General features: G+C 39.8%; 1 protein-coding gene across 2 annotated transcripts in view; it reads left to right on the top strand.

The window, feature by feature from the left end:
• TRIM33 (tripartite motif containing 33) overlaps positions 1–26,835 on the top strand; it is a 167,767-nt gene that overhangs the window by 84,302 nt on the left and 56,630 nt on the right. For both annotated transcript variants that reach the window (XM_088446302.1, XM_088446301.1), the window contains exons 4-7: positions 5,581–5,713; positions 14,942–15,058; positions 17,246–17,360; positions 20,762–20,908. In XM_088446302.1, coding sequence (XP_088302428.1) covers positions 5,581–5,713; positions 14,942–15,058; positions 17,246–17,360; positions 20,762–20,908 — 512 coding nt within the window. The remainder of the gene's footprint in view (positions 1–5,580; positions 5,714–14,941; positions 15,059–17,245; positions 17,361–20,761; positions 20,909–26,835) is intronic.

Genomic DNA, 26,835 nt, shown 5'->3' with positions numbered 1-26,835 from the left:
TATTGTCTGTCACGTGGGAGCCCCACCTTTCCTTGCACCTGCATATAGGATAAACAAATGCTTTGTTTTCCTAAACACTCGAACTCTATCCAGATAGACAAAGCTTGCTCGCAATAAGTCCAGCCTATGCAATCTTTCCTCCTTCTCATCCTTCGGTAGCTGAAAAAATGAAGGCAAAATAATTTCTTGATTTTAAATGAAATGTTGACAATACCTTTGGCAAAATACTTGGGTTTGTTCTCAGAACGACTTTATCTGGTAACCTATTTAAATAGGGCTCTTCTGCCCATAATGCTTGTAGTTCAGAAACTTTTTGCTGAGGTAATGGCAGTTAAAAAGACAACCTTCCAGGTTGTTCATTTCAATGAAAGATCATGTAATGGTTCAAACGGTGATATCATTAGTGCATTAAGAATTAGATTCAAGGGGGTAAGACAGACCTAATTTGAGGCCTTTTTTTTTTCTTTTTTTATTGCTTGACAGATCATTTTTACAAGATTCTTCTCAGATAATTTTCTGTCCAACACCACACTTAATGTTGCTATATGTACTTTAATGGTTGAGACCACTAAACCTTTTCCAAATCCATCATGCAGGAACTGCAACACTTGTGACGTGTCAGCCTTCATATTATCAAATCTTGGACCTGCCCAGAGTGTAAAGGTTCTGTAATGGATATCTGAAGATACTTTCTTTTTTGCTTTAATTCGAAATTGTGCCACTTGTTCGGACAGGCCTTTCTGTCTTAGTAGTTTCCGTTCAATTTCCACACCGTCAAACGAAGGCTTTGGAGATTCGGATGGAACAATGGATCCTGATGCAATAATCCTGGTGTGATCGTCAGAATCCACAAGGGTCTCCTTCCGCCATTCTCGGCACCATTGGAAACCATACTCTTTTTGACCAATAAGGAATAACTGCTATCCTCTTCACTCTATCTTCTCTGATCTTTTTTTACTACATAGATCATTGGAAATGGTGGAAATACATAGCCCAGTTTGAAGTCCCAAATTGGTGGGGAAAGCATCTACGTTTGTTTTTGGCATATGGTATCTGGCAAAGAAAATTGGTAGCTTGGTATTTTGATGTCACCATCAGATCTACATGTGGGTGACCAAACCTTGCTAGTATTTTAATAAATACTTGAACATTCAATTCCCACTCTCCCTGTAGGTCCTGGTGTCTGTCGAGGAAATCTGCAACAACATTGTCCTTGCCTGGTACATGAAGGGCCGACAATGAACTGAGGTGCTCTTCTGCCCACTCCAACATTCTTGATACTACTTCCATTAAAGATTGGCTTCTGGTGCCACCTTGATGGTTCAGATAGGCCACCACTGATCCGTTGTGTGAAAATATCTTCAAATGTTTTCCTCTTAACTGATCTTGGAAACAATTTTATCGCTTTCCAAACTGCCCTCATCTCTCTCTGGTTTGAGGATATCATCTTTCTTTAATAGTACAGATTCCCTGCTGACTGCTACAGCAGCTTTGCCACACATCCTACCAAGCTTGCATTGGTGGTTAAGACTAAACCTGGAGCTTTTGATAATGGTGATGTCCTGGAGTTTAGCTCTGTATTTGTCCACCAAGATAGAGAATCCCTTGTTTCTTGTATGCTTACTTGATTGAACAGAGGAAGTCCCTTTCTGCTGTATCGGAATAGGTTCCATTGTAACCTTCTTATCCTCCTTCTTGCCCAAGAAATTATGTCTATAGTGGAAGACATTCCCAGTAGTGAGATCTAAGGCGTAGCAGTATTGTGTTGCATCCCTGAATAAAAGAGGCTAAGCTCTGAATCTTCTCGCATCTTTCTTCTGATTAGTGCAATTACATATGTCAAGGTGTCTATCCATACTCCCAGAAATTTGTAGTTGCTGTCTTGGTTTTAACTGGCTTTTCTCCCAGTTGGTAATCCAGCCATGACCCTGAACAAAATTATCGTTCTGTCTACCGCCTTTAGCACAATTTTTTCTGGACTTCCAGCAATTAACAGAACGTCTCAATACACCCAGATTGTTATTCCCTGGTTTCTTAAATGAGCTATTAGTGTCACCAGGTCCTTCGGAAATGTTCTCAGGGAAGTTGCTAGTCCGAAAGGAAGACTGGTAAACTTTAGGTGTCTTCCCAGGTCACAGAATCTCAGAAACTTACGATGTCTCATGTGCACTGGAACATGGAAATAGGCCTCTCTCAGATCTATTGACACCAAGAAATCCTCTCGTCCTATACCAGTCAGAATGGATTCAGTGTTTCCATACGGAATTTCTTCACTTTTCACAAACTTGTTCAGTTGTCTAAGGTCCAGTATTGTTCTAAAACCCCCTGAAGGTTTTTCCAACCATGTTACAAACTCTCTTGCTCCTGAGCAGATCATTTTCTCCCAACTGTCTTCCACGGTCCTGACTTCCAAAAGCCGCTAAACACTGGGTGATATTTTAAATGACTAAACGATATTGTTCAGTCGTTAACTAGATCGACCCATATTTATGCAAAAACGATGAACGATAACGACGACAATGCGTGCTCCCGCAGGTCCTTGGTCTGTCATTCATCGCCCAAACATGCAGGCCAACCTGATGATATTGTCAAGTTGTTGCATGTTCGGGAATAAGGGAGGGAGCCCGGTGCTGAACGATATCGTTCAATGTGTGTACTCAATGTCGTTAACGACATTGAGCACACATCGGGGACACACTAAACAATGCCGCTCATGGAGCGACTCGTCTATGTATGTCCCTAAAGTCTCTACTGGAGCTCTTTACTCAAAAAAATAGTTCTTTAGGCATCTCTAGAAACTCTATTCTGTATCCCCAAGACACTACCAACACCCAATTGTCTTGAACAGTAATTTTCCACTGGTTGGAAAATTTTAGAAGTCTGCCCACTCCTGACACTTGTGCCAGGGATCCCGGATAGTCATTGTCTCCTATTGTTTCTTCCATAGGACTGACAAAAGGACCTCCTTGTCATCCCTGCGGAAAGTTTGCCACTATATTGCTACCCAGGTCTATAACTTGCTTGTTTAAACTGTTTAGAAGATGGCAAAGGATACCTGCTCCTTCTATCCTGAGGTAACTTTACAGGTTTACCTCCAGTCGTTTTAAGTATGATTGCTTCCAACTTATCACCAAAGAGCAGCAAACCTTCATAAGGTAACAGAACCGGCCTATTTTTTTAATTTATAGCTGCTGCCCAAGAATGCAACCATAAGGCCCTTCTCGCTGTCACACCTGCAGATATAGATTTTGCAGAAAATTCCAACACCAAGTGAGGCTTCACACAGATAATCTATAGCTTTACTCATTATAGAGAGACTTCTTTCAAATCTGTGTTGATAACACGCCTAAAGTCTCAGTTCTAGAAACCGAGGCTATAGCCACACCGGATTTCAATGAGACTGCTGTGGCGCCATGCAATTTCTTAAAGGAGCTTTCCATCCTTTTATCCATACTGTCTCTCAAAACAGCCCCATCTTCAAGAGGAATGGTAGTTTTATGGTGGGTATACACCTAAGCGATATATCTGCAGATGGTCATTCATACACAATGAACAACCATGATCTGCATGCTGCAGCTGGTCCCGGAGGGTGGGGGCGTGTCCCGCCCTCCTCCTAGCGGCTCCCGCTGTGTTACGAGCAGTCTGCTGACCGCCCGTACACACCTGCCGATGGACAGATATGTCTGCAGCCTATCGGCTGTGCAGCACAGCCAATGCGATATGTCTGTGAAATACGCCGTTCAGACATATCGCTGGTACACACTGGCCGACGTGCAGCAGGTATATTGGCCGATCAGTTGATCACCCAATATATCTGTCGGTATGTACCCAGCATTAGACACTTTCAGAAACTACTGCATCAATCTTAGGCACTGCACACCAAACTAAAAACTGTTCGTTATTAATAGGACACATGCGATCATACTCTTGACATTACCCAGACGTTTATCTACATTTTGCCACTCTACACACATTTTCCAGTTCATACAATTATGAAGGAAATAATCTGCTTTACTTAGATCTATCTTCAAACTGTAAATCCTGCACATCTTCCACATTCTCTTTATAATTCATAGATTTAAACATATTTTTTAATAAACTATCCACAAGAGCCAAGTTAAATATTCTAGCATTATCCTGTACTGCATCAGACTTTTCACTAGAGAGATCCTGCATCTCCTGTCCAAATATCAATTCTGGCGGAAAGGCATCAGCATCAAAATCCAAACTAGTTTGTGACCTAGACCTTTTAGATCCCTGTGACTCCATAAATTCTTCCTTAGTGACCCAGGATTTCTTCATCCAAACCATTAAATATTTCAGATGCATAGATTAACAGGTGTAGTTTCTAACTGACTATTACTGCGAAACTTAGATTCCTTATCGCGGGGAATGGTTTATCACAAGCAGGACAGATAAAAGCCTGGTGCTTTTTTTTTTTTTACATGTCTTCTTGGCCCCTGAAGCTGGAAGCTCACTGCAGGATAGGAAAGTAACTATCACTTCACACCCCATCATATATATTAGCAGTGGCCTCTATGAGGACTTGCGTCTTCTGGGCACATACAGGCTTTTGAGGAGAAGGCTCTCTATCCATATTTGAGGACACAGGATCACCAGCAGGATCACTCCAAGTCCAAACTGTTTAGTGGAGGGTAAAAGCAGCTCCATGATAATCATTGCAGCAGGGCTATTTTAAGTCCTCCAGGCACCTGATGTGTAGTGCGCCGCTTTACAGAATCATGGTAACGTCCGCGTCATAGGCACTTCTGCCATCCGCCGGCCATTCCCCGCCAGCTGCTTGCCATTACAAGGAGCACTATTTCTGCCAACAATACCCATGGCGCAGACAGTTCCGCCCGCCACCTGCTTGAAGAACAGGGGTATGGAGTGCAGGCAGCAGTGATATTATTCAGCGGTCCGTGGGGCATCGTGTTTAAAGACACAGTAGAAGCCCGCATCATGGGAATAAGTTGAGCACTCAACGGAGCCCATGAGACATCCACCTCTCTCTGGGGAGCTGGTCCCCCTTCCAGATTGCGGCTGCAAAGAGGAGAATTTACTGGGCGTATAAATTGGGTAACTCAAGGATTAAATATAAACTTCTGTACACTGCATAGCTAGGAGACAAAAAAACAAGACTGAGGAGGAAGGGGAGGAGTGAGCATATATACCCTAAGGGGGCAAAAAAAACCTTACTGTCTAATATTAGGAGGATGGGATGTAAACCACGTGTAATGGCTGACATGAAGTAGGAGGAAGAAATTAAATAGAAAAATATGACAAAAAAAAAGGTAAAGACCTCTAAATTATCATTGGTAGGGGTGTCACAAAGTACTGTATGATGTCCTGTCAATATTACAGTAAAATATATATATTTTTTTTCTACTTCCCACCTGTTAACTCCCGTGTTGCACAGCCTAGTCCACAGCTTGAGTTCTGCCCTAAGAGTTCTTGTGAGGTGCTTTGAAATGGTCCCTTTTCCACCACAGTTCTGAGCGTTTGCTATTTGTTTATGCTGTCTGTCACATTACTGCCAAGCCAACGTTGATCTGCAAAATAGCATCTATTTTTCTGTAGAATCGGTGGGAGCTTCAGGTCAGCGTCCAGTTTTTTGTCCCGTCCATAAACAGGAACAACTCAAACTGTTCTGTGAAACATGTGACAGACTGACGTGTCGGGACTGCCAACTGCTGGAGCATAAAGAACACAGGTAATCCATTCTTTCTATAAACTGCCCATCATACTCAGGCATGCGATTATTTTGTTGCCACATGTACAGATATCAGCATAATTTAACACCTTTCTTTTGTCGCACTTAAAGCTAAGGAATGGAACAATATTTATACATATTTTGACTTCTAATTGAGCCACTTCTCTAACCTGTTAGACTTGTAGCTCATCATACAAAGTAATTAAAAGAAACTAAATCAACTGTGTAATGCCTTGATACTAAAGTTAAAAAAAAATATACGGTGTAGTTTATATCTCCATGTAGTGATGGGGGAAATCATGAGGGACCATGCAGCTGACTACATTTCAGTCCTGACCTATTCTAATCCAATTGATAATATTTAGATCTTGATCATGTACAGTTAATATTTGCAATGATTTGGGACCATTTTGTGAAAATGTCATGCCACAAATGGGCATATCATTTACACAAAGTTCTACTGTTTGGTGCACATGCCAAGTGGACAGATCTTCCAGTGCCACAACTACTCTCACAGGTCAGAATCTGTCCTTGCGTCATATCCTCATTATAAAGGTTTATCATGCACTATGTTTCTCCAGGGGTCTCAAGCTGCCATGTCGGGCTTATTTCCGCTATCTGTGCTGATATTGCAATGTTGTTGGCCAACTTAACAAATTCGCTGACCATTCATTTAGGCTGCTTGAGAGCTAAAATTTACAGTGATAATTTAGATTTCAGCATGTAGGATCTCGATCAGTACTAAAGCATAGAAATGGATACCTACTTGCTCCTAAAGCTATGTTTAAACATAATTGTAAATTCACCAATTTCATTAGTGTCCTAGAGCATAGTCCTGCACAAGCTGTTTTCATTTGGCAGGAATAAGCTCTTCAATATCTGTTTTTCCTGCCTGCATTCAAAATGCTGCTTGAAAAGCCCTATATAGTATCTGCAGTTTTTTGAAGAGTAATTTAATTGTGTGACAGGTAAAACGGACAACATTGTGACTGTTGGTCATTCCATGGTAACTTGCGTTACAAAGTGACATAGCAAGTTATTTGCATGGCTATATAACAGCAAAAGGAATTTGTGACAATTAGTCTTATTTACTGAGAAATTAAGACTTGCTAATTGTTTGCTATGTCACTTTGTAACGCGAGTTACCATGTTTCTGGCCCTAAATGAGTCGGGGAAGATACTGAAAAAGTTAAATTCTCTGCTTGCCTCCTTTCCTCCTCACATGGTGCTACCATTGTCACATGCAGCCATTCCATCACTCAATCACAGGACTCTGGGAGATGCACTAAGCGTTGTAGAGTATACCAGCCAATCAGCCCCTAACTGTCATTTTTCAAACACCGCCTGTAAACTGACAGCTGATTGCTTGGCACTTTATCTCTCTCCAAGGCTCACTGCATCGCCAACCAATGACTTTACACTAGATTGGCGCGCTTATTTCCTAAAACTTTGCGCTGCGTTGATTCTGCATACATGTTCTATCACATTTCTTTATGGATGAGTAGATGAAAGTGCGAAGGTTTTGACATTTTGCTAAGAACACTTTAAGAAACCCTTCCTTTATAATGTAGATAGTACCTCTTGAATGACCCCTTTTCTTAAGAGAAACAGGGTGAGTCTGCACTGGTTCTCAATGTAGTAGTATTTAGTAAGCATAGTACATGTATTCAAGATACAGTACTAATGATATGAAGAATAATATCCCTAGGGATCAGATTTACTGGGTTGGTGGTGCTCCCCAGAGTCAGCATATAATCATAGGATACAAAAGAAAGGACAATACTCTCTCTTGGGGGCACCTATGTTGTTAAATTGGAATATTAAAGCTTAGCTTTTATTGTAATAGAACAGGGTATTTTAAGACACACAAACATTAACACAAGTCGTGAGGAGAAAATACGTAAGACTGTAGTTATTTTCTATTTAAGGCTGTGCATGGCGTTTGTTAACTGTTTATTAATGATATTTTGAGAGCAACCACTAATGTATTCAATCTATGATAGCCAAAATCAGGAGATAAACTTCTCGGAGAGAGAAAATATTTACTCTTTGCAGTGAGCAATATGCTGGTTTGCTATTTCAAGATCAGGTACAGTCATTTAAATTGGAGCTTATTCCCTTATAAATTAAGGAGTCAAGAAGGCTGAATATTTAGAATGGAATACCCCAATCACCAGGTTGGTCTGAAATATGAACCTGGTGTTCTATTTTACTTTGACAGCTATGGAAATTGGTGTTTCATTGGCTTTCTGTAAATTCCTATGGACTATGTAAATTGTAGGTATTGGGACTTTACACAGAATGGAATTTCCTCAAATCACTTTATAAGCCCATCACAGGTGCATGTAATGGAGGTGTTAATCTAGACTATAAAAAAACAGCAATATAAATTCCTCCAGCACACTGCAAATAGGTCAGTATAAAGAGACTTACGGGTATATTTACTAAAGTGCAGGTTTTTAGAAGTGGAGATGTTGTCCATAGCAACCAATCAGATTTTAGCTCTTATCTTCTACAATGTGGTAGATGTATAAGTAGAATCTTGTTGCTTGCTATGGACAACATTTCCAATTCTATAAACCCTCGCCTTAGTAAATACAGCCCTTACATTCTAGCTGAAAATGCAGAGATCTCACTTGGGAATTTTTTCTTGCTGTTTTTTTTTCCTCTAGACATCAAGACTGACAGAATATTGAGTCCCCTCATCTAAAACTTATTTTGTTTTTTGTTTTCAGTGTGCTCCTCTGCTAATTTCGCATCACGTTAGTTTTGTAGTGTAAGGCGAAAATATAGATCTCGTTTTGCTAGTAATCAGCAGTGGTGTGGGCCTTTTAAATCAGTTTAGCAGTTGATATATTAATATTCGTTATGCACATGTACTTTTGACTAATAGTACCAATTGCTCTCTCAAAAGATGATGTATGGCATGTGCACTGCCTATTGCTGCAGTAATATTTCATCAGTGGCAGTGCAATTGGTGTATTGTGCAAAGGTCTGATTACAGCTGAACCATGTCTGAGCAAAACTGAACAAAGTATCACCATTCACAATTGCCTTTGGTTAATATTAAAGTTGGACTGAAGCCATACAATTTAATCTCTCTTCTCAAAAATGGCTGTAACAGAACAATAGGTTGCACTCTACTAACCAGCAAATCTAAACGCATGGTGAAGTATCTTTAGTTGTCAAGGGATAGGAATTTTTATAAATCTATATAGGGGCCGTTCTATAATCACATGTGACACATACTTTATATACAAATATAATTTAGGTAATCTAGGTCATAAATATAGAAACGGGGATGAAACTATACTTCATTAAGAATAATAAAAGGTTGCTTATATTAGAGAATGTTTGTAACATCTGGTCCTGTACCGTTTATTTTGCATGATCATGCATGTGACAAAAATAGAAGTCCCACCAGACATGCATTATTTTTTCTCTAAAGTTCTATGAGTCATACGTTACAAATATGTTGTGAATTTATTTATACGCTAGCAAAGAACTAATCAAGTACCACTAAACACAACTTACTAATAATCACAATTAATGTAATGAAATGATGCCAGTTACGAATATGGCATGTAATCGAATATGTGACTTTAGGGGCGATCCAATTATTTTCCTAATCAGTTCTGACTTATGGGCGCTTGATTTGCAATTCAATTGTAGCTTCGTACAGGAGTGATGGCTGCCGGCGCTGGCATTTCTGCTTGCACCGTCCCGAAGGTGGCTAGCAGAAATGTGCGATAAGTCCGTGGTCAGGACTTTAGATCGGTTTAGGATTTTTACACGGCTTAACCCGGTCTAATTTGGTGTGACAAGCACGATAATTGTGTGCCAAAAACAATTGAATTGATACATTTGACAGTTATTAACTAGTGCAGCTAAAAAAAAACAATTGTCCCCATTGTATGAAATTCTATGGATAATTGACCTGCTGGTATGGTCCATATCCAGTCCAATTTATGTCTGAACTACCCAACACTTTTTTCCAATGATCATTGTTATGTGCAATTCCTAGCCCCTTCACCAATAATGGAACAATGTTTTCATGAGTTTTGCATTATTCACTAGGAGAGTCTTTTAATATGAAAAGACGGCAAAAATTTGAATATGGATTCGCTTGTCTGGCATGGTCACATCTGATGCGCCCAGTCAGAAAAGCTCTGTGGGCGGCTGCTGGAAGATCTTCAAGCAGCCACCAATCAGAGGGACTTCCTGGTCCCACTGCACACTTCTTCCCTCCCCGTGTGCGATCACAGCTAGTAGCACCCCCCCCCCCCCCCATGTATACCTTGCCCTCATCAGTGTACAGTGGACAGACCGACAGTAAAAACAGCAGAGCCCTGGCGGTGGTGCGTGGTGGTTCGGCTTGCATTTTGGGGGTTGAGCGGCGCCCATGGCAGGGTGCATGCCAGCAGTCATTGGACAGTGACTTCATGACGACATGGCACATCCAAAATATTCCGGTTTTAATTATTTTTTACATTGATGTTCTAGATCATTTTATTTTGATTATGGCACTCCTGTACGATCAACTCGATACCGGGCCTCCGCTTAGGCATGGTATACCATACAGTATATTAGGGGGTATGCCTTCAGGAAGCCGAGTGTTCAAATTCCGACCGTCGGCTTCCCGGCAAGGTACTAATGATAGGTGTCGAAATCCTGATGCCTATCCATTAGCCTTACGCTGCGAGACCGACGCCCGGCATACCGAACGAAGGTAAGCAGGGCGGCATCAGCCGGGTTAGGTTTAGGCACCACCCCCCCCCCCCCCCCCGGAGGGTTAGGTTTAGGCACCCCTAGGGAGAGGTTAGGGTTAGGCACCCCTAAGGGTTAGGGGGGGGGGGGGGGGGAAGGTTAGGGATAGATTAGATAACTTACCCTTTGGGATCTGATCCCTTCTCGCTTCCGGCGTCGGTATTACATCCGCCGGGCTGACGTCCAGCTGGATAGAATACCGATTCCTACTAGGGATGGCCATCGACTAACGATGGTTTGCAAACAGATGTCAATGAGACATTGATGGCTGTGGTTTCAAACAATCGATGGTTGAACCCATCGGCCATCGATGGTACAGCTGTCAATGACCATTACAGTATACTATAAGAATTGCAATTTTTTTGTGGTATACGGTGGTTAAAAAATAATTTTTTATAAAATTGTGTTGGATAAGTTTTAAAAAGATGTTCTTGACCTAATTCAGTTATAAAAAAAACAAACAATTTCTGAGCAGTTTTTGTAAAAAATTATCCAGTTAAGTGGTTAAAGAAAGCAAGTTCCTCTGTCAAGTGCGTTGTAAGATAGTATTTGTGAGCACACCTTTTACACCATTTTCCCACAGTCATTTCATCATATACACCTGAAATAGTATATACAGGGCCTTATTCTGCCTCACATGCTAACCAGATATACACACAGTTGGTCGACAAGATATTTGCTTGCAACTCAGATTCAGGCTCACTGTTTAATTGACAAGACTGTTACCACCATGTCAGTAGGCCTACTGTTTGTGCCACCAAGTTAATTTTCCTTGGCATTATGTAGTACCCACCCTATCCAACAAACTGCTCACAGCTGCTGAGTTTCCATGGTGATATTAACAAGGCTTTCAAGATTTTCTTTACTGCCCTTTACCCAGTATGTGGTATTCTATAAGGTCAGGTTGAAGCAGTGGAGAAGACACCTGATAACTCAGATAAATTATTATTCTCCTTGGCAGCTCTACATTTCCTCTGTTGTTCCTGAGCTGCATCAGTTGTTTCTTTCGATCTTTCTTTGTCCATGGTCTTTGTCTGCGTTAACCTTTCTTGTCATTTTCTTCCTCCTTGAAACTGGCAGTATTTCTATGATTTTCAGCCGCCTTCTCTGTGTTCCATGTCCATCTTTGGTGATGTCTGATTGCAGAATAAACAGAGCTATTACAGATTGAAATCCACTACCGTAAACACCATGGGAGCAATATAATAGCCTGTGACATGCAGGCATGGGTGCAATTTCGGCCAGTCTGCCTTATTTTCTGTTGGCATTAATTTGAAAGTTAAAATCAGGTTGGTTTTGCCCTTTAAATTAGAGTTGTTCGCCAAGCCTTGTGTTTTGGTTTTGGCTCTGGATCCCCCCTGGTTTTGGATCTGGATTGGTTTTGCCAAAACCTCACCTCCGTGTTTTGTTTTCGTGTTTTGGATCAGGATTTTTTCTTAAAAAATCATAAAAACAGCTAAAATCACATAATTTGGGCCTGTTTTTGTTCCTACAGTATAATTAATCTCAACATTTATTTCCAGTAATTTCCAATCAATTTTGACCACCTCACAATGTTATCTGCTTCATCGAGTTAAGGCCAAAAGGTTGCATCCAGCTAGCTGGCTGACTAAGCTAAGTGACACAGTGGGCGGCACTAACATATGGCAGTTCAGTTTCTAATTTCCAACACTGATACATTGTGTTATACAGTGTGGGTTGGATACACCAATAATGCACTTACTGTGACAGCAGTGTCGGCAGAGCGGGGTTGCTGACTGTGTCCTCAGTACATGGAATGGCAGTGCTGGCAGTGTCCGCAGTGAAGGGTACGGGTGATGGCAGTGCAGGGGTGCCAGCGGTGTCTTTAGTGCAGGTTTGCTGGTTGTGCTGGCTTTGTCAGGGGTGCCAGCGGTGTCTTTCGTGCAGGTTTGCTGGCAGTGCGGGGGTTGCTGGCGGTGTCCTCAGTACATGGAATGGCAGTGCTGCGGTGTTCTCAGTGAAGGGTACCAGCGGTGTCGGCAGAGTGGGGGTGTTCTCAATGCAGGGCATCAATAGAGCGGGGGTGCCAGCGGTGTCCTCAGTGTGGGAGTGTGGGGGTCGCTGACTGTGTCTTCAGTACGTTGGGCAGGAGTGTCGGCAGCGGTGATGTCTGCAGCGGGGGGATGCTACCAGTGGAGGTGCCGGCGGTGTCAGGCGGCGGGGGATGGCGGGTGCCATCTTCTTTTTCTCCTTTGTGCTGTTTTCAATGGGCTTAACGCTGATTGACTGAGATCGCAGTCTGTCACAGCTCTCAGCCAATCAGTGTTAAGCCCGCTCAAAGCAAAACCTCACGACTCGACAGCTGGGTCGCGAGGTTTTGCCTCTGATGAGGGATCCGGGGCAGGCAAGGAGATCAGAGCTTCACTCGGATTGCCCTGGACCCCCGAAATTCGGGTGGGTTTGGATCTCTCCATCGCTGGTTGTTTTTGACATTTTAATGAGCAATTGAACGATAACTATTTAATAGTTCAATTGCTTATTTTAAGCACCTAGTGGATACGCACCTTTAGTGTTTTTTCCTTCTACTCATCTCAGTAGGACTGAAGGTTTTGAAGTGAAATAAACATTAGGAGATTAAACCATGAGGAGTTTCTGTGTTGGAGTTGTATGCTCTGTAACATGCTAGTTATGTTTTTTTTCCTGTCCTGTAGGATTGTTAGAGGAGGAGTTTGTGGAGTCTTATGCTGGGTACACACTTGCCGACTTATTGGCTGTTCAATTGAGCGGCTGATTATATTGTGTGTGCGGCGTCCAGTGTGTACAGACGATATATCTGAACGATGTCGTTCGGACATATTGCGTTGTCTGTGCAGCACAGATATATCTGCACATCTGTTTTATTGTTAGATGAGATGAATTGAATTACTTTTTTAAACCAAAATGGATTTGTAATGTACACCAAATAATTTGGGTTTGGGGACCAACGGACAGACAGGATATTGTGCAAAAAAACATGTATGTGACTTGAAAATACCCTGTGTTTTCTGATGCACAATATACCCAGAATACGATATATATTTTTTTCTTTTTTTTCTTTTTTTAAGGTGCAGTTTCATTCAGAATGCATTGAAATTAAAAACACAATAGACCTTTTTTAGTGCAGTAAGCGGCTTGACGGGCTGGGAGTGACTCAATAAGGTGCTGGTAGGCTGGCACAGGTATCTGGAGCCATGCAGACTGCAGTGAATCCCACAGCTGCTGTAGGGTGCATGGTGGAGTATCCATAAAGCAAACACAACGATTGAGGGGGTCCCACAGATGCTTATTTGGGTTAAAGTCCGGGGAATTAGGGGGCCAGGGAAGTACTTAACTTTTGGACATGCTCTTCCAACCACTGCCTGACATTTCTAGCCATGTCACATGTGGCATTGTTTTGCTGAAAGATCCCTTCTGCCTCAGGGAATACAATCAGCATGTATGGCTGTACGTGCTCTGCAAGGATGGATTCATAACTAAATTGGTTGAAGGTGCCTTTTACATGGATGAGTGGGCCCAGAGTATGCCATGAAAACATCCCCCAGACCATATTGCTGCCACCACCAGCTTGTGTTCTTCCAGCAATGGTTGCAGTGGGTTTGTTCTTCGATGTTTTTCGCCTGACACGCCAACGTTCCATCCGTTCGATGAAGCAGAAAACATGACTCATCGGAGAAGGTAACCCTTCGCCAGTCAGCAGAGGTCCAATTCTTATACAGGTGTGAAAATGTAAGTTTTTTTTTTTTTTTTTTTTTGCCGCTGCACCTTCGTTAGCATATGTAGTGACCATCCGTTTGCTTTGGAGCCCCATAAGCAGCAGAGTTCGCTAAACTGTCAGTTTAGACACATGTCTGGTGGCCCCTAGGTTGCTTTTGACGTTGATGTGCTCCACTATAGCATGTCGGTCGGCCCTCACCTACCTTCATAGCCGATGTTTACTTCTCGCATGAATGGAACGTGGTGCTCCGCAGTTTCCGCGTCTGTTTGCAATTGTGCCATTTGTCCAGTCACGATACACCACCACAGCAGCACGCAAACAGTTCGCAAACTGCACTGTTTCAGAAATACTGCCACCCTTGCCTAAAGCCAAATAATATACCTTTTTGCAGCTCTGATAAATCGCCCCTTTTTTTACCCATGACTGCAACGAGTGATGTGTGTGCAGATGGCCTATCTCAGACCTTATACACCCACCAAGCCAGCTCACGGCACGTGACGTGCTACGTGCTGCCAATGTCAAATGTAGGAAGTGATCATTATAATAATGTGACTTGACTGTGTGTATATATATGTATGTGTGTGTGTATGTGTATGTATGTATGTGTGTATATATATATATATATATATATATATATATATTTTCTCAGCACAATGAGTGTCACTCAAACGGGTTTGTAAAATCACAACTAGGCACACAGTTATCCTTGTCAACTTTTTGGATTAAGAAATATTTTCTCTTGGCAGGTACCAATTTTTAGAGGAGGCGTTTCAGAACCAGAAGGGTGCAATTGAAAATCTCTTAGCGAAGCTTCTGGAAAAGAAAAATTACGTGCATTTTGCAGCTACTCAGGTTCAAAACAGGTAGCCTTCCCTACTTTTCTATTTAGTAAATGTTTGTTCAATTTTAATGTAACAATTGCTGTCATATGTATGAGCTTCTAAAGACGTTGATTTGTAACTTTTTTTTAAGAAGTTAATTATGTTAAATGTATGTTTATAATGTGTGTGTGTGTGTGTGTGTATATGTATGAATATAGTGTGTGAGTATATGTATGAATGAATATGGTGTTTATCTTTATATAAAAATCACAGAAGCTCTGCACTCCATATATAATATAGCAATTCAAATCTGTATTCTTTATGATTTATAAACAGATAATGTTCGTTTCAATTGTTGCAACATTTGTTAAGCTGGTCAAATCACACAGAACTACTGTAGCATTGCTAAATAGGTTAATACTTGCTATGCTGAAGGTGTAAGAACATACAGAGCAGATTGGTCAGATTGCCCATCCTGACCCCTGTCCACTGTCAAAATGCCTGCAGTGGACGTGTGAGCGTCAGAACTGGACCATGGAGCAATGGAAGAAAGTGGTCTGGTCTGAATCATGTATTTTTTTTTTGTTATCTGAGTAGGTATTGGAGAAATAAACACAACAGGATGGTATATAGTATGACTCCTCCTTTCCTTTTGGTTTTTCTTACCTGTCTCTCAACTGAGTGAGGTCAGTGTAGTATTTTGTTGTGTTCTAGTTAAGTTGCTTAGCTATTCCTGGATTTGTCCGGATGGTTTTCTGTAACAAAACCCTGGAGGGACAAGTGGCACCGTGTTTATTTGCAAATGTGCGGCTCTAGATTTGTCCCCCTTTTCTGTTACTGAAAGAGTCAAGGAAATTAAATTAATAGTGGGAGATTCCATTTTTTTTTTTTTTTGCACACCGCTCAGTAATGTGCACCCAATGGAGTAATCCATTGTTGCTCTGATCGAGCGAGTTTCATGGCCAATCAGATTTCTACTGTCATGCTCCTGAGGTAGCGAGTGAGATGTGTGAAAAGTCCCTGTTTTACCCTAACCAGTACTTTAGACTGGCTTAGCTGCATTACACGGCTAAACCTGGTGCTTTTGTGCACGACGAGTGCACTAATTAATGGGCGCGTAAAACAACTGAATTGCTCCATCAGGCACCCATTAATTATCGCCACCCAAAAAGCAATTTGATTCCCCCCATAGTATTAATTTGATTCTCTTACTGCTAAATTAAGAAGTAAGGCAGTTCATATTCCCTTCTGTGGAAAGAGTTTGTATAATTACAGATTCTGTGACATTTAATTGCAATATTTATGATTAAGGAAACACTAAAACATTGTTGATACACTATATAATTTTGAGTGGCTACGTTTTTCATATTGTATGACACTTGGCAGTAATTCGGAAATTGCTTCTGTCCTCTAATTCATTTTATACCCCTTTAACACTAACCGAATAACCCGGGTTATTGCCGGGTCGAGCCGGATCGATGCTCTGTGTGAACGGCTTCCAGAAAAATATCCTGTGTCGATTTACCCGGCAATCTTACTCTGGTTAAGAGCAGGGTTGAAAACGGGTTGTTCCCGTGTCATGCGACAGTGTGAACGGGTGCTTCCCGGATTATTTGACCCGGCTACATTCCGCAATTAGCTGATTGGAGCTTCTGGGGTGCTGGCAGATGTCATTTGTCAGGGCCCTGCAGAGACACGTCCACGCAGCCATTACTTGCCTGCCTAACCTCCTGCACACAGCCTGACCAACTCCCACAAAATGCAGGCTGATACACAGCCTGCCACAGTCAGAACTGCAGCCTGCACCACAGCCTGACCAGCAGCTACAAACGCAGGCTGATACACAGCCATAACAGCAGCCTGACCGACAGCCTGTTCCTACCCCCTCTCTTTTGTTGCCTTTTGTGACCTCATCTTTGTCAGCCCTTAAAAAAGACCATTTTTAATGACATCTATAGGGAAAAGCAGGGATTACCCGGGTTCAGTGTAAACGGGGCAAACCCGGGAATAACCCAGGTCGAGTTGCAGTGTAAACGGGGTCTGAAGCCGAGTTCGAAACGGGAATGACCAGTGTTCAAAATTCCAGGGTCGGACCCGGGATTTTGGTGTAAAAGGGGTATTAGTTTTCTGGAAGAGTCCCCAATATATTTTATTTTGAGATTCCATCTTGCACATTGACAATACAAAGAATACTTTCAATATCTTTTAATTCTTTCTATTGTTTCGTAGAATAAAAGAAGTGAATGAAACCAATAAAAGAGTGGAACAGGAAATTAAAGTGGCTATCTTCACCTTAATAAATGAAATTAATAAGAAGGGCAAATCTCTTCTGCAGCAGCTGGAGGTAGGGTATATGTGTTTTTTTGCTTGCTGTTTTTTTTTTTTTTTACATTTGTGGAATTAAGCATTACTTTATTTTTATTCCAGGTTTTAGATGTGTCCTTAACTTAAAATGTACCATAGGTAGCAACTAATTAAAACAAAAAAATCATTGCAGTTGACTTGAAATACATTTTTGAAATGAGTGTATATGCTTGGTATATATGTATTATACATGCTTTGGCAGTCTGTTATGCTTTTGAATACAAAGGCAGTTAAACAGTTGCAAATTTAGGCATGATTTGACACACAATGTATTCATATGGGGTGAATTCCTGTGCTCTTAATTCAATAATCCTTATAATTTAGAAATTCCTATTGATTTTTCTAAAAAATCAATTTCTTTTTTTTTTTTCCTTTTATAAAGTCTGGTGGGCCAATACAATTCGGCATGCTGTGAATATCTCTGGAAAGTTGGTCCCGGAGCTATGCAATTTGGGACGCATTTTATTCTGACTATAACAATTTAAGTCAGGGAATGCCTGTACTTCCTACTTAACCTGGGTGTTTAGTCGGAGAATGCCGGTTCTCGAAACTAAATTGTTTGCTGCAAGGCTTTTACCGCCGCGCTAAGTCGTCTGGCACTTTAGTGGGATTTCTCCGTGCACCCTCAGGAGGGAGTGAGAAGAAATCCTTTAGTCTGCTTAACATCACTCTGATTTGAATAGCTCTATGACCAACTTCCTGGAAATATTGACAGCGCAATGAATCGAATCTGCCCCCAAGTGGTTTTTTTTTTATAGTGGGGTGGGGGGAGTGATGCTTAGATAAAACTCTACTGGAAATATAATACAGAAAATTAATTTCACTGCATGGAGTTGGGGCAATGATAGTATGGCCAAGTGTGGAGATGTTGTTAAATGGAATACAAATCCAATGTCCATTTTATTTTACTTGTGTAATGTGTGCGAGTTTCTTCTTCTCTGACAGACACTGTAGTTTGGCACTTCATTTCTTAAAGCCGAGTCACTCATGGGAATTGGGGCTGCATTTCCACAGTTAGAAAAACTACCTGTTAACAAATTGATCGGTTCATGCCCAATCATCCATGCAACCGAGCCCATTCCTTTTTAATTGGATGCTTTATTTTACCAGTAGCAGAAATTAAACTTCTATTTTAGAGTGGCATTTTGTTTACATATTTTTTAAAACATGGTTTCCAGATTGTACTGGGTAGAATTCGTTTAGTTTTTCAGTAAGGTAATCAATCAGTTCATGTTCCCTTGAACTTGTGGTCCTCCACACATGATTTATAATTTTTATAGGTTGGTGTAAACAGGAATTTATACAAGCTGTTTTAGACTATATATTTTATTTGTGGCTTAAAGGTACATATGGACAATTTGTTTGCCTTGTCCCATTTTTGTGTTTTTTCTTTTCACCAAAGAGTGATTTTCTAAAGCCATTTTTTTAAATTTTGAAAAAATAATTGTTCATACTGTTAATAAATCCCCAATGTTTTATTTTGAGATCATGACGGGACCATCTGCTACATGAGATTTTTACTTTGGACTGTTCTAATTTTCATTATCTTAACAATCTAGGCCAGTTATTTTTTAATTTTTATTTATTTCCTTAAACAATCCCTTTGATGTATATTATGTACAACACAGTATGTTAATACTAAAATATTTAAAACTTTATGATTTTGTCTTTCACATATTTTGAGAGTGCTTACTAAAGATCATTACCATTTGGTGCATGTGTTGATCTCGGATTGCAGGAGCTCATCACATGCTCCTCTGCATGGACTGTACCTTCTCTTCTCTGCCTGGCCGGGTAGCTGAGGCTTCTTCTTGTGAGTACTTTGTTACTCCCAGTCTGCTGTGTCTATTCTTCCCAGCACCCCTTCTCCAAGTTGGTGTTCCTCCCTGCTCCCAGCACACGTTCTCCCAGTCTGATACTCCACTGTAATTAAACACTTTTTTACAAATGTGACAAATGGTCCAGGGACAGGTTAGGTTTGGCTGGGCTTAAATTAGTGACTAAGGGGCTTTTCTTGCCCACCCAAACCTAACCTGTCCCTGGACCACTTGTAGTGGTCCAGGGAAATGTAAAAGGTGGGCCTATTCAACATAATTGAAGTCATTCCACATGGAGTATCTTTCCACTGAAGTTTGCGTGCCTGCGCAAAAGTTGGAGCAGGCGCTGTCTGTAGAATCCCGTCCCCAAATGCACTTGAAGTGGAACGTGCCTTCTTCTAATGAAGTGAATAGCAAAAATATTATTTTGTTGATTTTCTTGGATAAATAGTGCCTCAGTAAATACAATTTTCATGAATCACTCAAAAATGAAAGCTCTTATAGAAAGTAATAACCTCATAATCCCAAAATAAAACTGTTTATTAACAACTTTATGAACAATTTGAGGTTTTTTTCAAAAATTAAAAAAATTGGCTTTTTGCGAGAATACAAATTTTTATTTGGAAAACGTCTTTTTTTTTTTTTTTTTTTTTTTATTGAAACACATTTGCTATGTTATATATCACATGAAAGCCCATAAAAAGAGGTTTAAAATGAGACATTGCTCAATTATGTGCGCTGCAAAAACAATTAAAAAAAATATTAATAGCAAATTTGTATGTAAAAAAATTGCAGTTTTAAAGGCATATAACTTCAAAAACAGTGTACTTATTCGCGTAAGAATTGGGGGTTTTCTTTACACCCATGGCAGGATTTATTATACCAAATTTAATTTAAATTAGAGAATGAATTTTTGGGGGGAAATTGTGTTGATTTGATCTGGAATGACCCACTAGTAACACATTCTTAGCTTTTTTTTTTTTCCCTTCCCTTAAAATACTTGAAATATTAACGTCTTTAAATTGAAAGGTAAAAATAATAAATGGTATGATGTAAAGTAAGAAAATTGGATATAGGTAGTATATTTAATGGTTTTAAATATGTATTTTGCAAGTGGCAAGAAGCAACTCCTGCTCTGAGCTGGTACAGTCTATTGCAGTGGTTCTCAAACTCTGTCCTTAGGACCCCACACAGTTAACTTTTTCCAGGTCACCCAGCAGGTGCACAGGTGTATTCATTACTCACTAACACATTTTAAAAGATTCACAGTTGAAGCTAATTATTTCACTTGATTCTGTGAGATCATCTGGAAAACATGCACTGTTTGGGAACCTGTGGTCTAGATTATTATTATTTTTTTTTTAAAGACAACGTGCACTGTGAGAAAGTTGTATCAATGACAGGTAGGATAGGCAAACCAAATTGATTTGTTTTTCTCAACAGGGATTAACAAGAATATACATTTCTTACCTCTCGGTTATCTGAGAGCTAACATCAGAAAATAGGCATTTTTAGGTGTAGCGTATTATAAGATTATAGATAATTTTTTTTTCTCTTCCATCAGAGTGTTACAAAAGAACGACAGATGAAACTTGTACAGCAACAAAATGATATAACTGGCCTCTCCAGACAAGTGAAACACGTAATGAATTTCACAAACTGGGCGATAGCAAATGGCAGCAGCACAGCTCTGTTATACAGCAAACGTCTGGTAAGTATTTTTTAAAAAATGATCGTGCTCTGATTTATTGCTCAGATTGGAGAGTGAAATAATAACTGCAAGAAGATATTTTATAGTGTGGATTTAGGTAATGTACTCTCCTTCACTAACTGAGAAGTCGTAGTGAGTTTTGCTGCCTTTTAAAGGAGTCCAGAATTCTCACAGTAGACATGGAAAGGCATCTTCTCTTGGATGTAGGTTTACCTGAGTGAAATATTTAAAATATCACTTAACCAATATTACATTTAGATTGGTTGGTTAGTACAAATATGAATATAATGGGTACAGGTTGAGTCTCCCATATACGGAATATTCTGAAATACGGAATATTTTTAGCATGACTGAGATAGTGAAACCTTTGCTTTTTGATGGTTCAATGTACACAAACTTTGTTTAAGGCACAAATTATTAAAAATAAAGTATAAAATTACCTTCAGGCTTTGTGTATAAGGTGTATATGAAACATAAATTAATTTCATTTATGTACACAAACTTTGTGCTACAAAATTATTGAAAATATTGTATAAAATTACCTGCAGACTGTGTGTATATAAAACATAAATGCATTCTGTGTTTAGATTTGGGTCCCATTCCCAAGTTTTTTCATTATGGTATTCAAATATTCCAAAATACGGAATATTCCGATATCCAAAATACCTCTGGTCCCAAGCATTTTGGATATGGGAGACTCAACCTATATTCACTATTTTAAGGTGAGGTTGCAATCAGTAGTTGACCAATGAACACTTTAAAAAAAAAAAAAAAAAATTATTGTATATGTTTTGAAATTGTTATAGGTAGTTACGTCCAGCAGCGATTAGTAGAATCTGATTTATAAATCCGAAATCATTAATTGAGGATATCTCGATGTTTAGTATAGTACAAAAGCAGTACAATTGCTTGATCCTGAGTTGTTACTTATTTACAACAATTGAATTTCACACGTCTTGTAGGTTATCTGCACGTTTTATCTGTAAAGGTTATTTGTAGTGAGAGCATTTCGATGAATTGTCTGTATGAGTTCTACGTCCGTCTGTGTAGAGACAGATTTAAGACCAGTATACGCCGTCGGCAGCAACGGAGGGGGCAATGCTGCATTCAGCAGCATGGCCCTTGCTATGTTGCGCTGGCGACGCGCGGGAGCATGGATAGTCAGCGGCTTAGGCCCATATTCAATTAGTTTTGCACCTGCAATAAAGTTTTGCGTGCCTCACTTTTCGCCTACATCGCATATTTTAGCCGCAGAAACTTATCGTGCGCGCCCCCGCTATTCACCGTATTCAATTCCAAAAGACAGGAAAACTGAGAAACACAATGTCAGAACAGGCAAAAAGTGGTGTCAGAATCGGGAAAATCAGCCTGAACCCCCCAATAAACTGCAAAAACATTGGGGATCAATGTAGTAGTGCCAGATTTAGCCCTAATAAAACTGTTTGGGCTACTTAAGTTTGCTTAATTGCCATTAATTCGCGTCCTGCTTTATGCCATTTATTCAGTGGTGTATAATGGCATAAAGCAGTATTTTTTGGTGAAAATAAGTAGTCCTAGCATATTTGGGGTACCTGAAAATGGGTGCTAGCATCTTTTAATGTCTCTAAAGTGAACTTTTGAAAGGAAAATATAATTTTTTTTAAATAAAGTGAAATCCACCCCCCCCAAAAATGCACCTGAAATCCCCAAAACACTTGACCCCTCCTTAGTGCACCCCCAGAACCTTATGTTGCTAGTTTCCGAAATTGTCTCCCGCCCCCAAATTCAATGTAATTTTTTGGGGTCTTTTTTAGGAATTTTGTGACGCACTTGTCCATTGAGGGGCTGTACCAAGGGTTCTGAGTGGTTTCTACACCTTTGTACCCCCCAAACAAAAACTTTGCACTTCTTTTCTCCACCTATTCAGAGGTGAATCTTTTTCGCGTATTACTTTGCATTGACCTTCCGCATACGCGACAAGCGGATGGAATTTATTATGGCGATACTTTTAGTACAGACGACAAGTCGCAATCGGCGATACTTTTTCGCAGATCTTGGCTTTTCGTGGCTAATTGAAAATGGGCCTGTGTGTGTATCTGGCATTACTATTACACTACACAAGTCATTGCCCTTCATTTGATCTACAGAGACTATTCCCTCAAAATAGTTGCTGATATGGACTACACAATTTATAATAAATTTTCATTGCTAAACTAACCTATACGTGATATTAGTTACATTGTGTTTTTTTTGTTTTATCTTTTCATTTCTGGTGTTCAAGAGAAAATCCCTTTTCCGTATTTTATCATGTTCACACTAGTTCTATAAATACATAATATAGCATCTTTCAGACACTAGTGTAGAGGATCGCAAAGTCTGCCATTACAGTCCACGTTTTAGGGATATCCAAGCTTGGAGTCCAGATGGTTAAATCAAATGGATTGAGGTACTAATGAAGTCACCTGTGCTCAAGCATGGATATCCCTAAAACGTGGACTGTAATGGCGGACTTTGGGAACCTCTGCACTAGTGTATAACCACTTTCAGACCAAGCTTATTGAACATCGTTTGAAACCGGGTCCCAGCTCCAACACCCCTTTCACACTGCACCTTGGTCCTGGGTAATTCCTGGGTCAGCCCCCCCACAATTAACCCTTTTCTGCCCTGCAAAATAGTTGTAGAGTCAACAAAAGTGGATGTTCCCCACTGATGCCATCTCTCAGCGCTCCAGAACCGCCAATTAGCTTGTTAGCATGACCTTGGTCACACCTTTCACACTGCATGCTACCCGGGTTGTCCCCGGATACATTGGGACTTGGACCAGGGTAGACCCAGCAATATCTCGGGTAAGAACCTTGTTGTGAAAGGGGTATAAGATACTTGTGCAGTGAATGCTTAAGACAAAAATAAATCCTACAACAAAAGTTTTTGTTAGTGTTATTTCATTTTGAAGTGACATATATGAAAGTTAACATTCAAAGCACAATATTCCTACCTGATATTTATATAGCATTTCACCTTATTGGATTTTAATTCATTTAGGTAAATTCCCTTTACCTTAATTTATTTGTATCGTTCTATATCCATTTATCTATATTTACAATGTGTACAATGGAAGAATTGGCTTACTCAATATCTTTTGGTAACATTCTTATCTTGCATGTAACCATATATTTTTCCCTCTTACATGACCATAATTTGTACAGTCTTTAGCATTGAAACGCTAAAGACCGCATTCATTTAACAAACATGTATTGTCAAATTTGTGTTAGATTTGTGAACTATGGGTTATATATATCCTATTTGTAATAAAACATAGAAGTTTTTGCATCATGTTTTTGATTCAGCGCTTTAACATTTTGTTACAAAAGGCTATAAGTTATATACATGTTTATATAAACTAGAGAAGATTATGCTAGACAATTGCCAGATTTTTTCAATGCATTATGAAAACAAAGATCAGTATATTTTTATTTGTTAAATCATTCATGTTTATATATTATTTGACTTTAGCCTCTTTCAGACTTTCTGTGACATTAACTCAGTGGTTAGAGTGCTGATTTTGTTTTTGTTATAATTTTTTGTTTTAAATGTTTAATATTATTTTGTATAAATAGGAACTTTGTGAATTTGAGTGCATGCTATGGCTATATTTTCTGTACAAGCCTGAAAAGAGTAGTATCTGTACCTGCCAAAGATTGAAGATACATTTTGACATGTTTAGCGCGTTTTTTTAATACTCTTTTGGAATATCATTTTACGTTGTTGAGTGAGGGGGAGAGAAGATGAGAGCTTATATGTTTTGAGGTGTTCTCTCTCTCAGATTAAGTTCAGTCCAAAACTTTTTTTAAATTAAAATCAGGATCTTTAGCTTTTAGGGCTTGATTCAATTACGTACGAATTACTTGCACCCTGCAAAAGTATGCTGTATGCCACACGTATAAGGGGAGGTGGGGAGAATTGCCGTGCTAGCTTTGGTATGCCGCTGCAACGGCAAATCTGCCCCCTTCTCACCTAATTGATTTGAGCCCTCTATGTAGAATGTAACCTTAACTGTCTTCACCCTGAAGGATTGTTTAATGGCATAATTCATAATAGCACATTGCCTCATAATTTTGGCAGTTATCACATGGATCATTTAAAACACACATCCATTGTGGACATCGCACAGCCCTACTTAGTTCAACTGCTATACCAGTAATTAACTTGGTCCAAAAAGTCACACCAGTAAAATCTCATTTAGTCAGGTATAGTAAAAAGTTGCATAAATAAATCTGTTAATATAATGGTTTCTGTTTATTTTGTGCAGATTATATAGATTCACTTCCAGACCACAAAGGGGTTTGGAAGGGTCTGGAAGCATGCAGTCTAGATGAATTAATATATCAAAACTTTTAACATACAGAATATGCTACAAACAGGTTAACACCTTAAAACAAGATTTAATAAAATACTAATCATATTAAGGTAAATTTTGCATGGAGGAATTCCCGCAGAAATACACTATTTATTTTCTTACATTTCCAAGTTTCCCAGCAATTGGTATACTGTCCCAACAAAAACACTGTTGTAATAAATGGGTGGTAAAGCAGCTGCATATAGTTTGCAAGGACACAGACATGACAACATGAAATTTTTCATGTAGAATGTTTTCGCAGAAAATTCTGACTGACATATTTACTTTTACCTCTGTGCAATTTGGCATACACCTCCCATTATAATGCATACCTATCACATTACCTACAGATGTGTCCTTGTACATCTATCATCAAATTGTGCCAGATAGCCCTGCTCGGAACGCCACTGACTTTGCTGGTAAGCTGCGCCTTGTATCGCACAATACTTTTTCACAAAATATGCATCTTACTCGCATATTCAATGTGACAAAACTACAATTTACGGGTACCCTTGGCACTGACGGTGCATGTCTCATAGGCTACCCTGTGTACAAAGGCAAAAGACAGGTCCGATACAAGTGCTTCGTGCCACGTTTTGCTTAACCTGCAACGACTTAATTGCAATTCCTTTGCGACAAAAGTATTAATGTAGTGTGCCTAAAACACTGAAGGAGATGTATCAAAGCTTGGAGAGAAAGTACCAACCAATCAGCTCCTGTAATTTTTCAAACATTCTGTAAAATGACAGGAGCTGATTGGTTGGTACATTATCTATCTCCACTTTCTCTCTCCCTGGTTTGATACATCTCATACGCTATAAGCGATTTTTCATGCAGCTACGATGCGAACACAGCTAAACTTAAAAAATAAAAAAATAATAAGTCCAAAAATGCGGGAATCATTACTTGTGGCGTAGCGTCCAAGTCGCGTCTTGCGCCATGTAACGCACAAAATATGGGTATATGACAACTGTAAAATGTTACTTTGAATAAGATACTTTACGAACCTTTAATATTTCAAAATGAAATGTACTTTTATGGTTGATATAGTTTAGGGCAGATGTACACCATACCTGAATATGTTAACCTTTTAATGCACAAAAAACGAAAGCAGCATAATTATTCATTGCTATATTTGGAGATGCAGTGGTCGTGCACCACCAGCACTAGATACAAATCCTTTCTTCAAAGAACATTATGCCACGTAATTGATGTCATGTCTTGACTTTTTCCATTCATACACACAATGGCATGGAGTTGGCCTTGGTAAAGATGGATTTGAACCTTTTACTTGCAGTTACACCTAAAACAAGTTAATCCCTGTGGCACCATGCATTTGCCTGTTGTGTTATGGGATTTAGCCAGTTTGCTCCGGGGGGGCAGGGACTGATGTTAAATCAATGTGAAGCACATAGTAATGTGGCATGCATATAATGATGTGTAATAAAATAAGCATGGCTTTATCTTGACAGGGCTACATTTATCATTTTAAAATGCTTTGTGGACAGGGGGGGTATCCAGTTAGATGCGATATCTGTTTTCTTCTGTTAAC

The sequence above is a fragment of the Taudactylus pleione genome, unplaced genomic scaffold, assembly GCF_031769625.1.
Source record: "Taudactylus pleione unplaced genomic scaffold, aTauple2 ptg000396l, whole genome shotgun sequence".
Taxonomy (NCBI): domain Eukaryota; kingdom Metazoa; phylum Chordata; class Amphibia; order Anura; family Myobatrachidae; genus Taudactylus; species Taudactylus pleione.
This window is presented reverse-complemented; position numbering and strand designations above follow the sequence as displayed.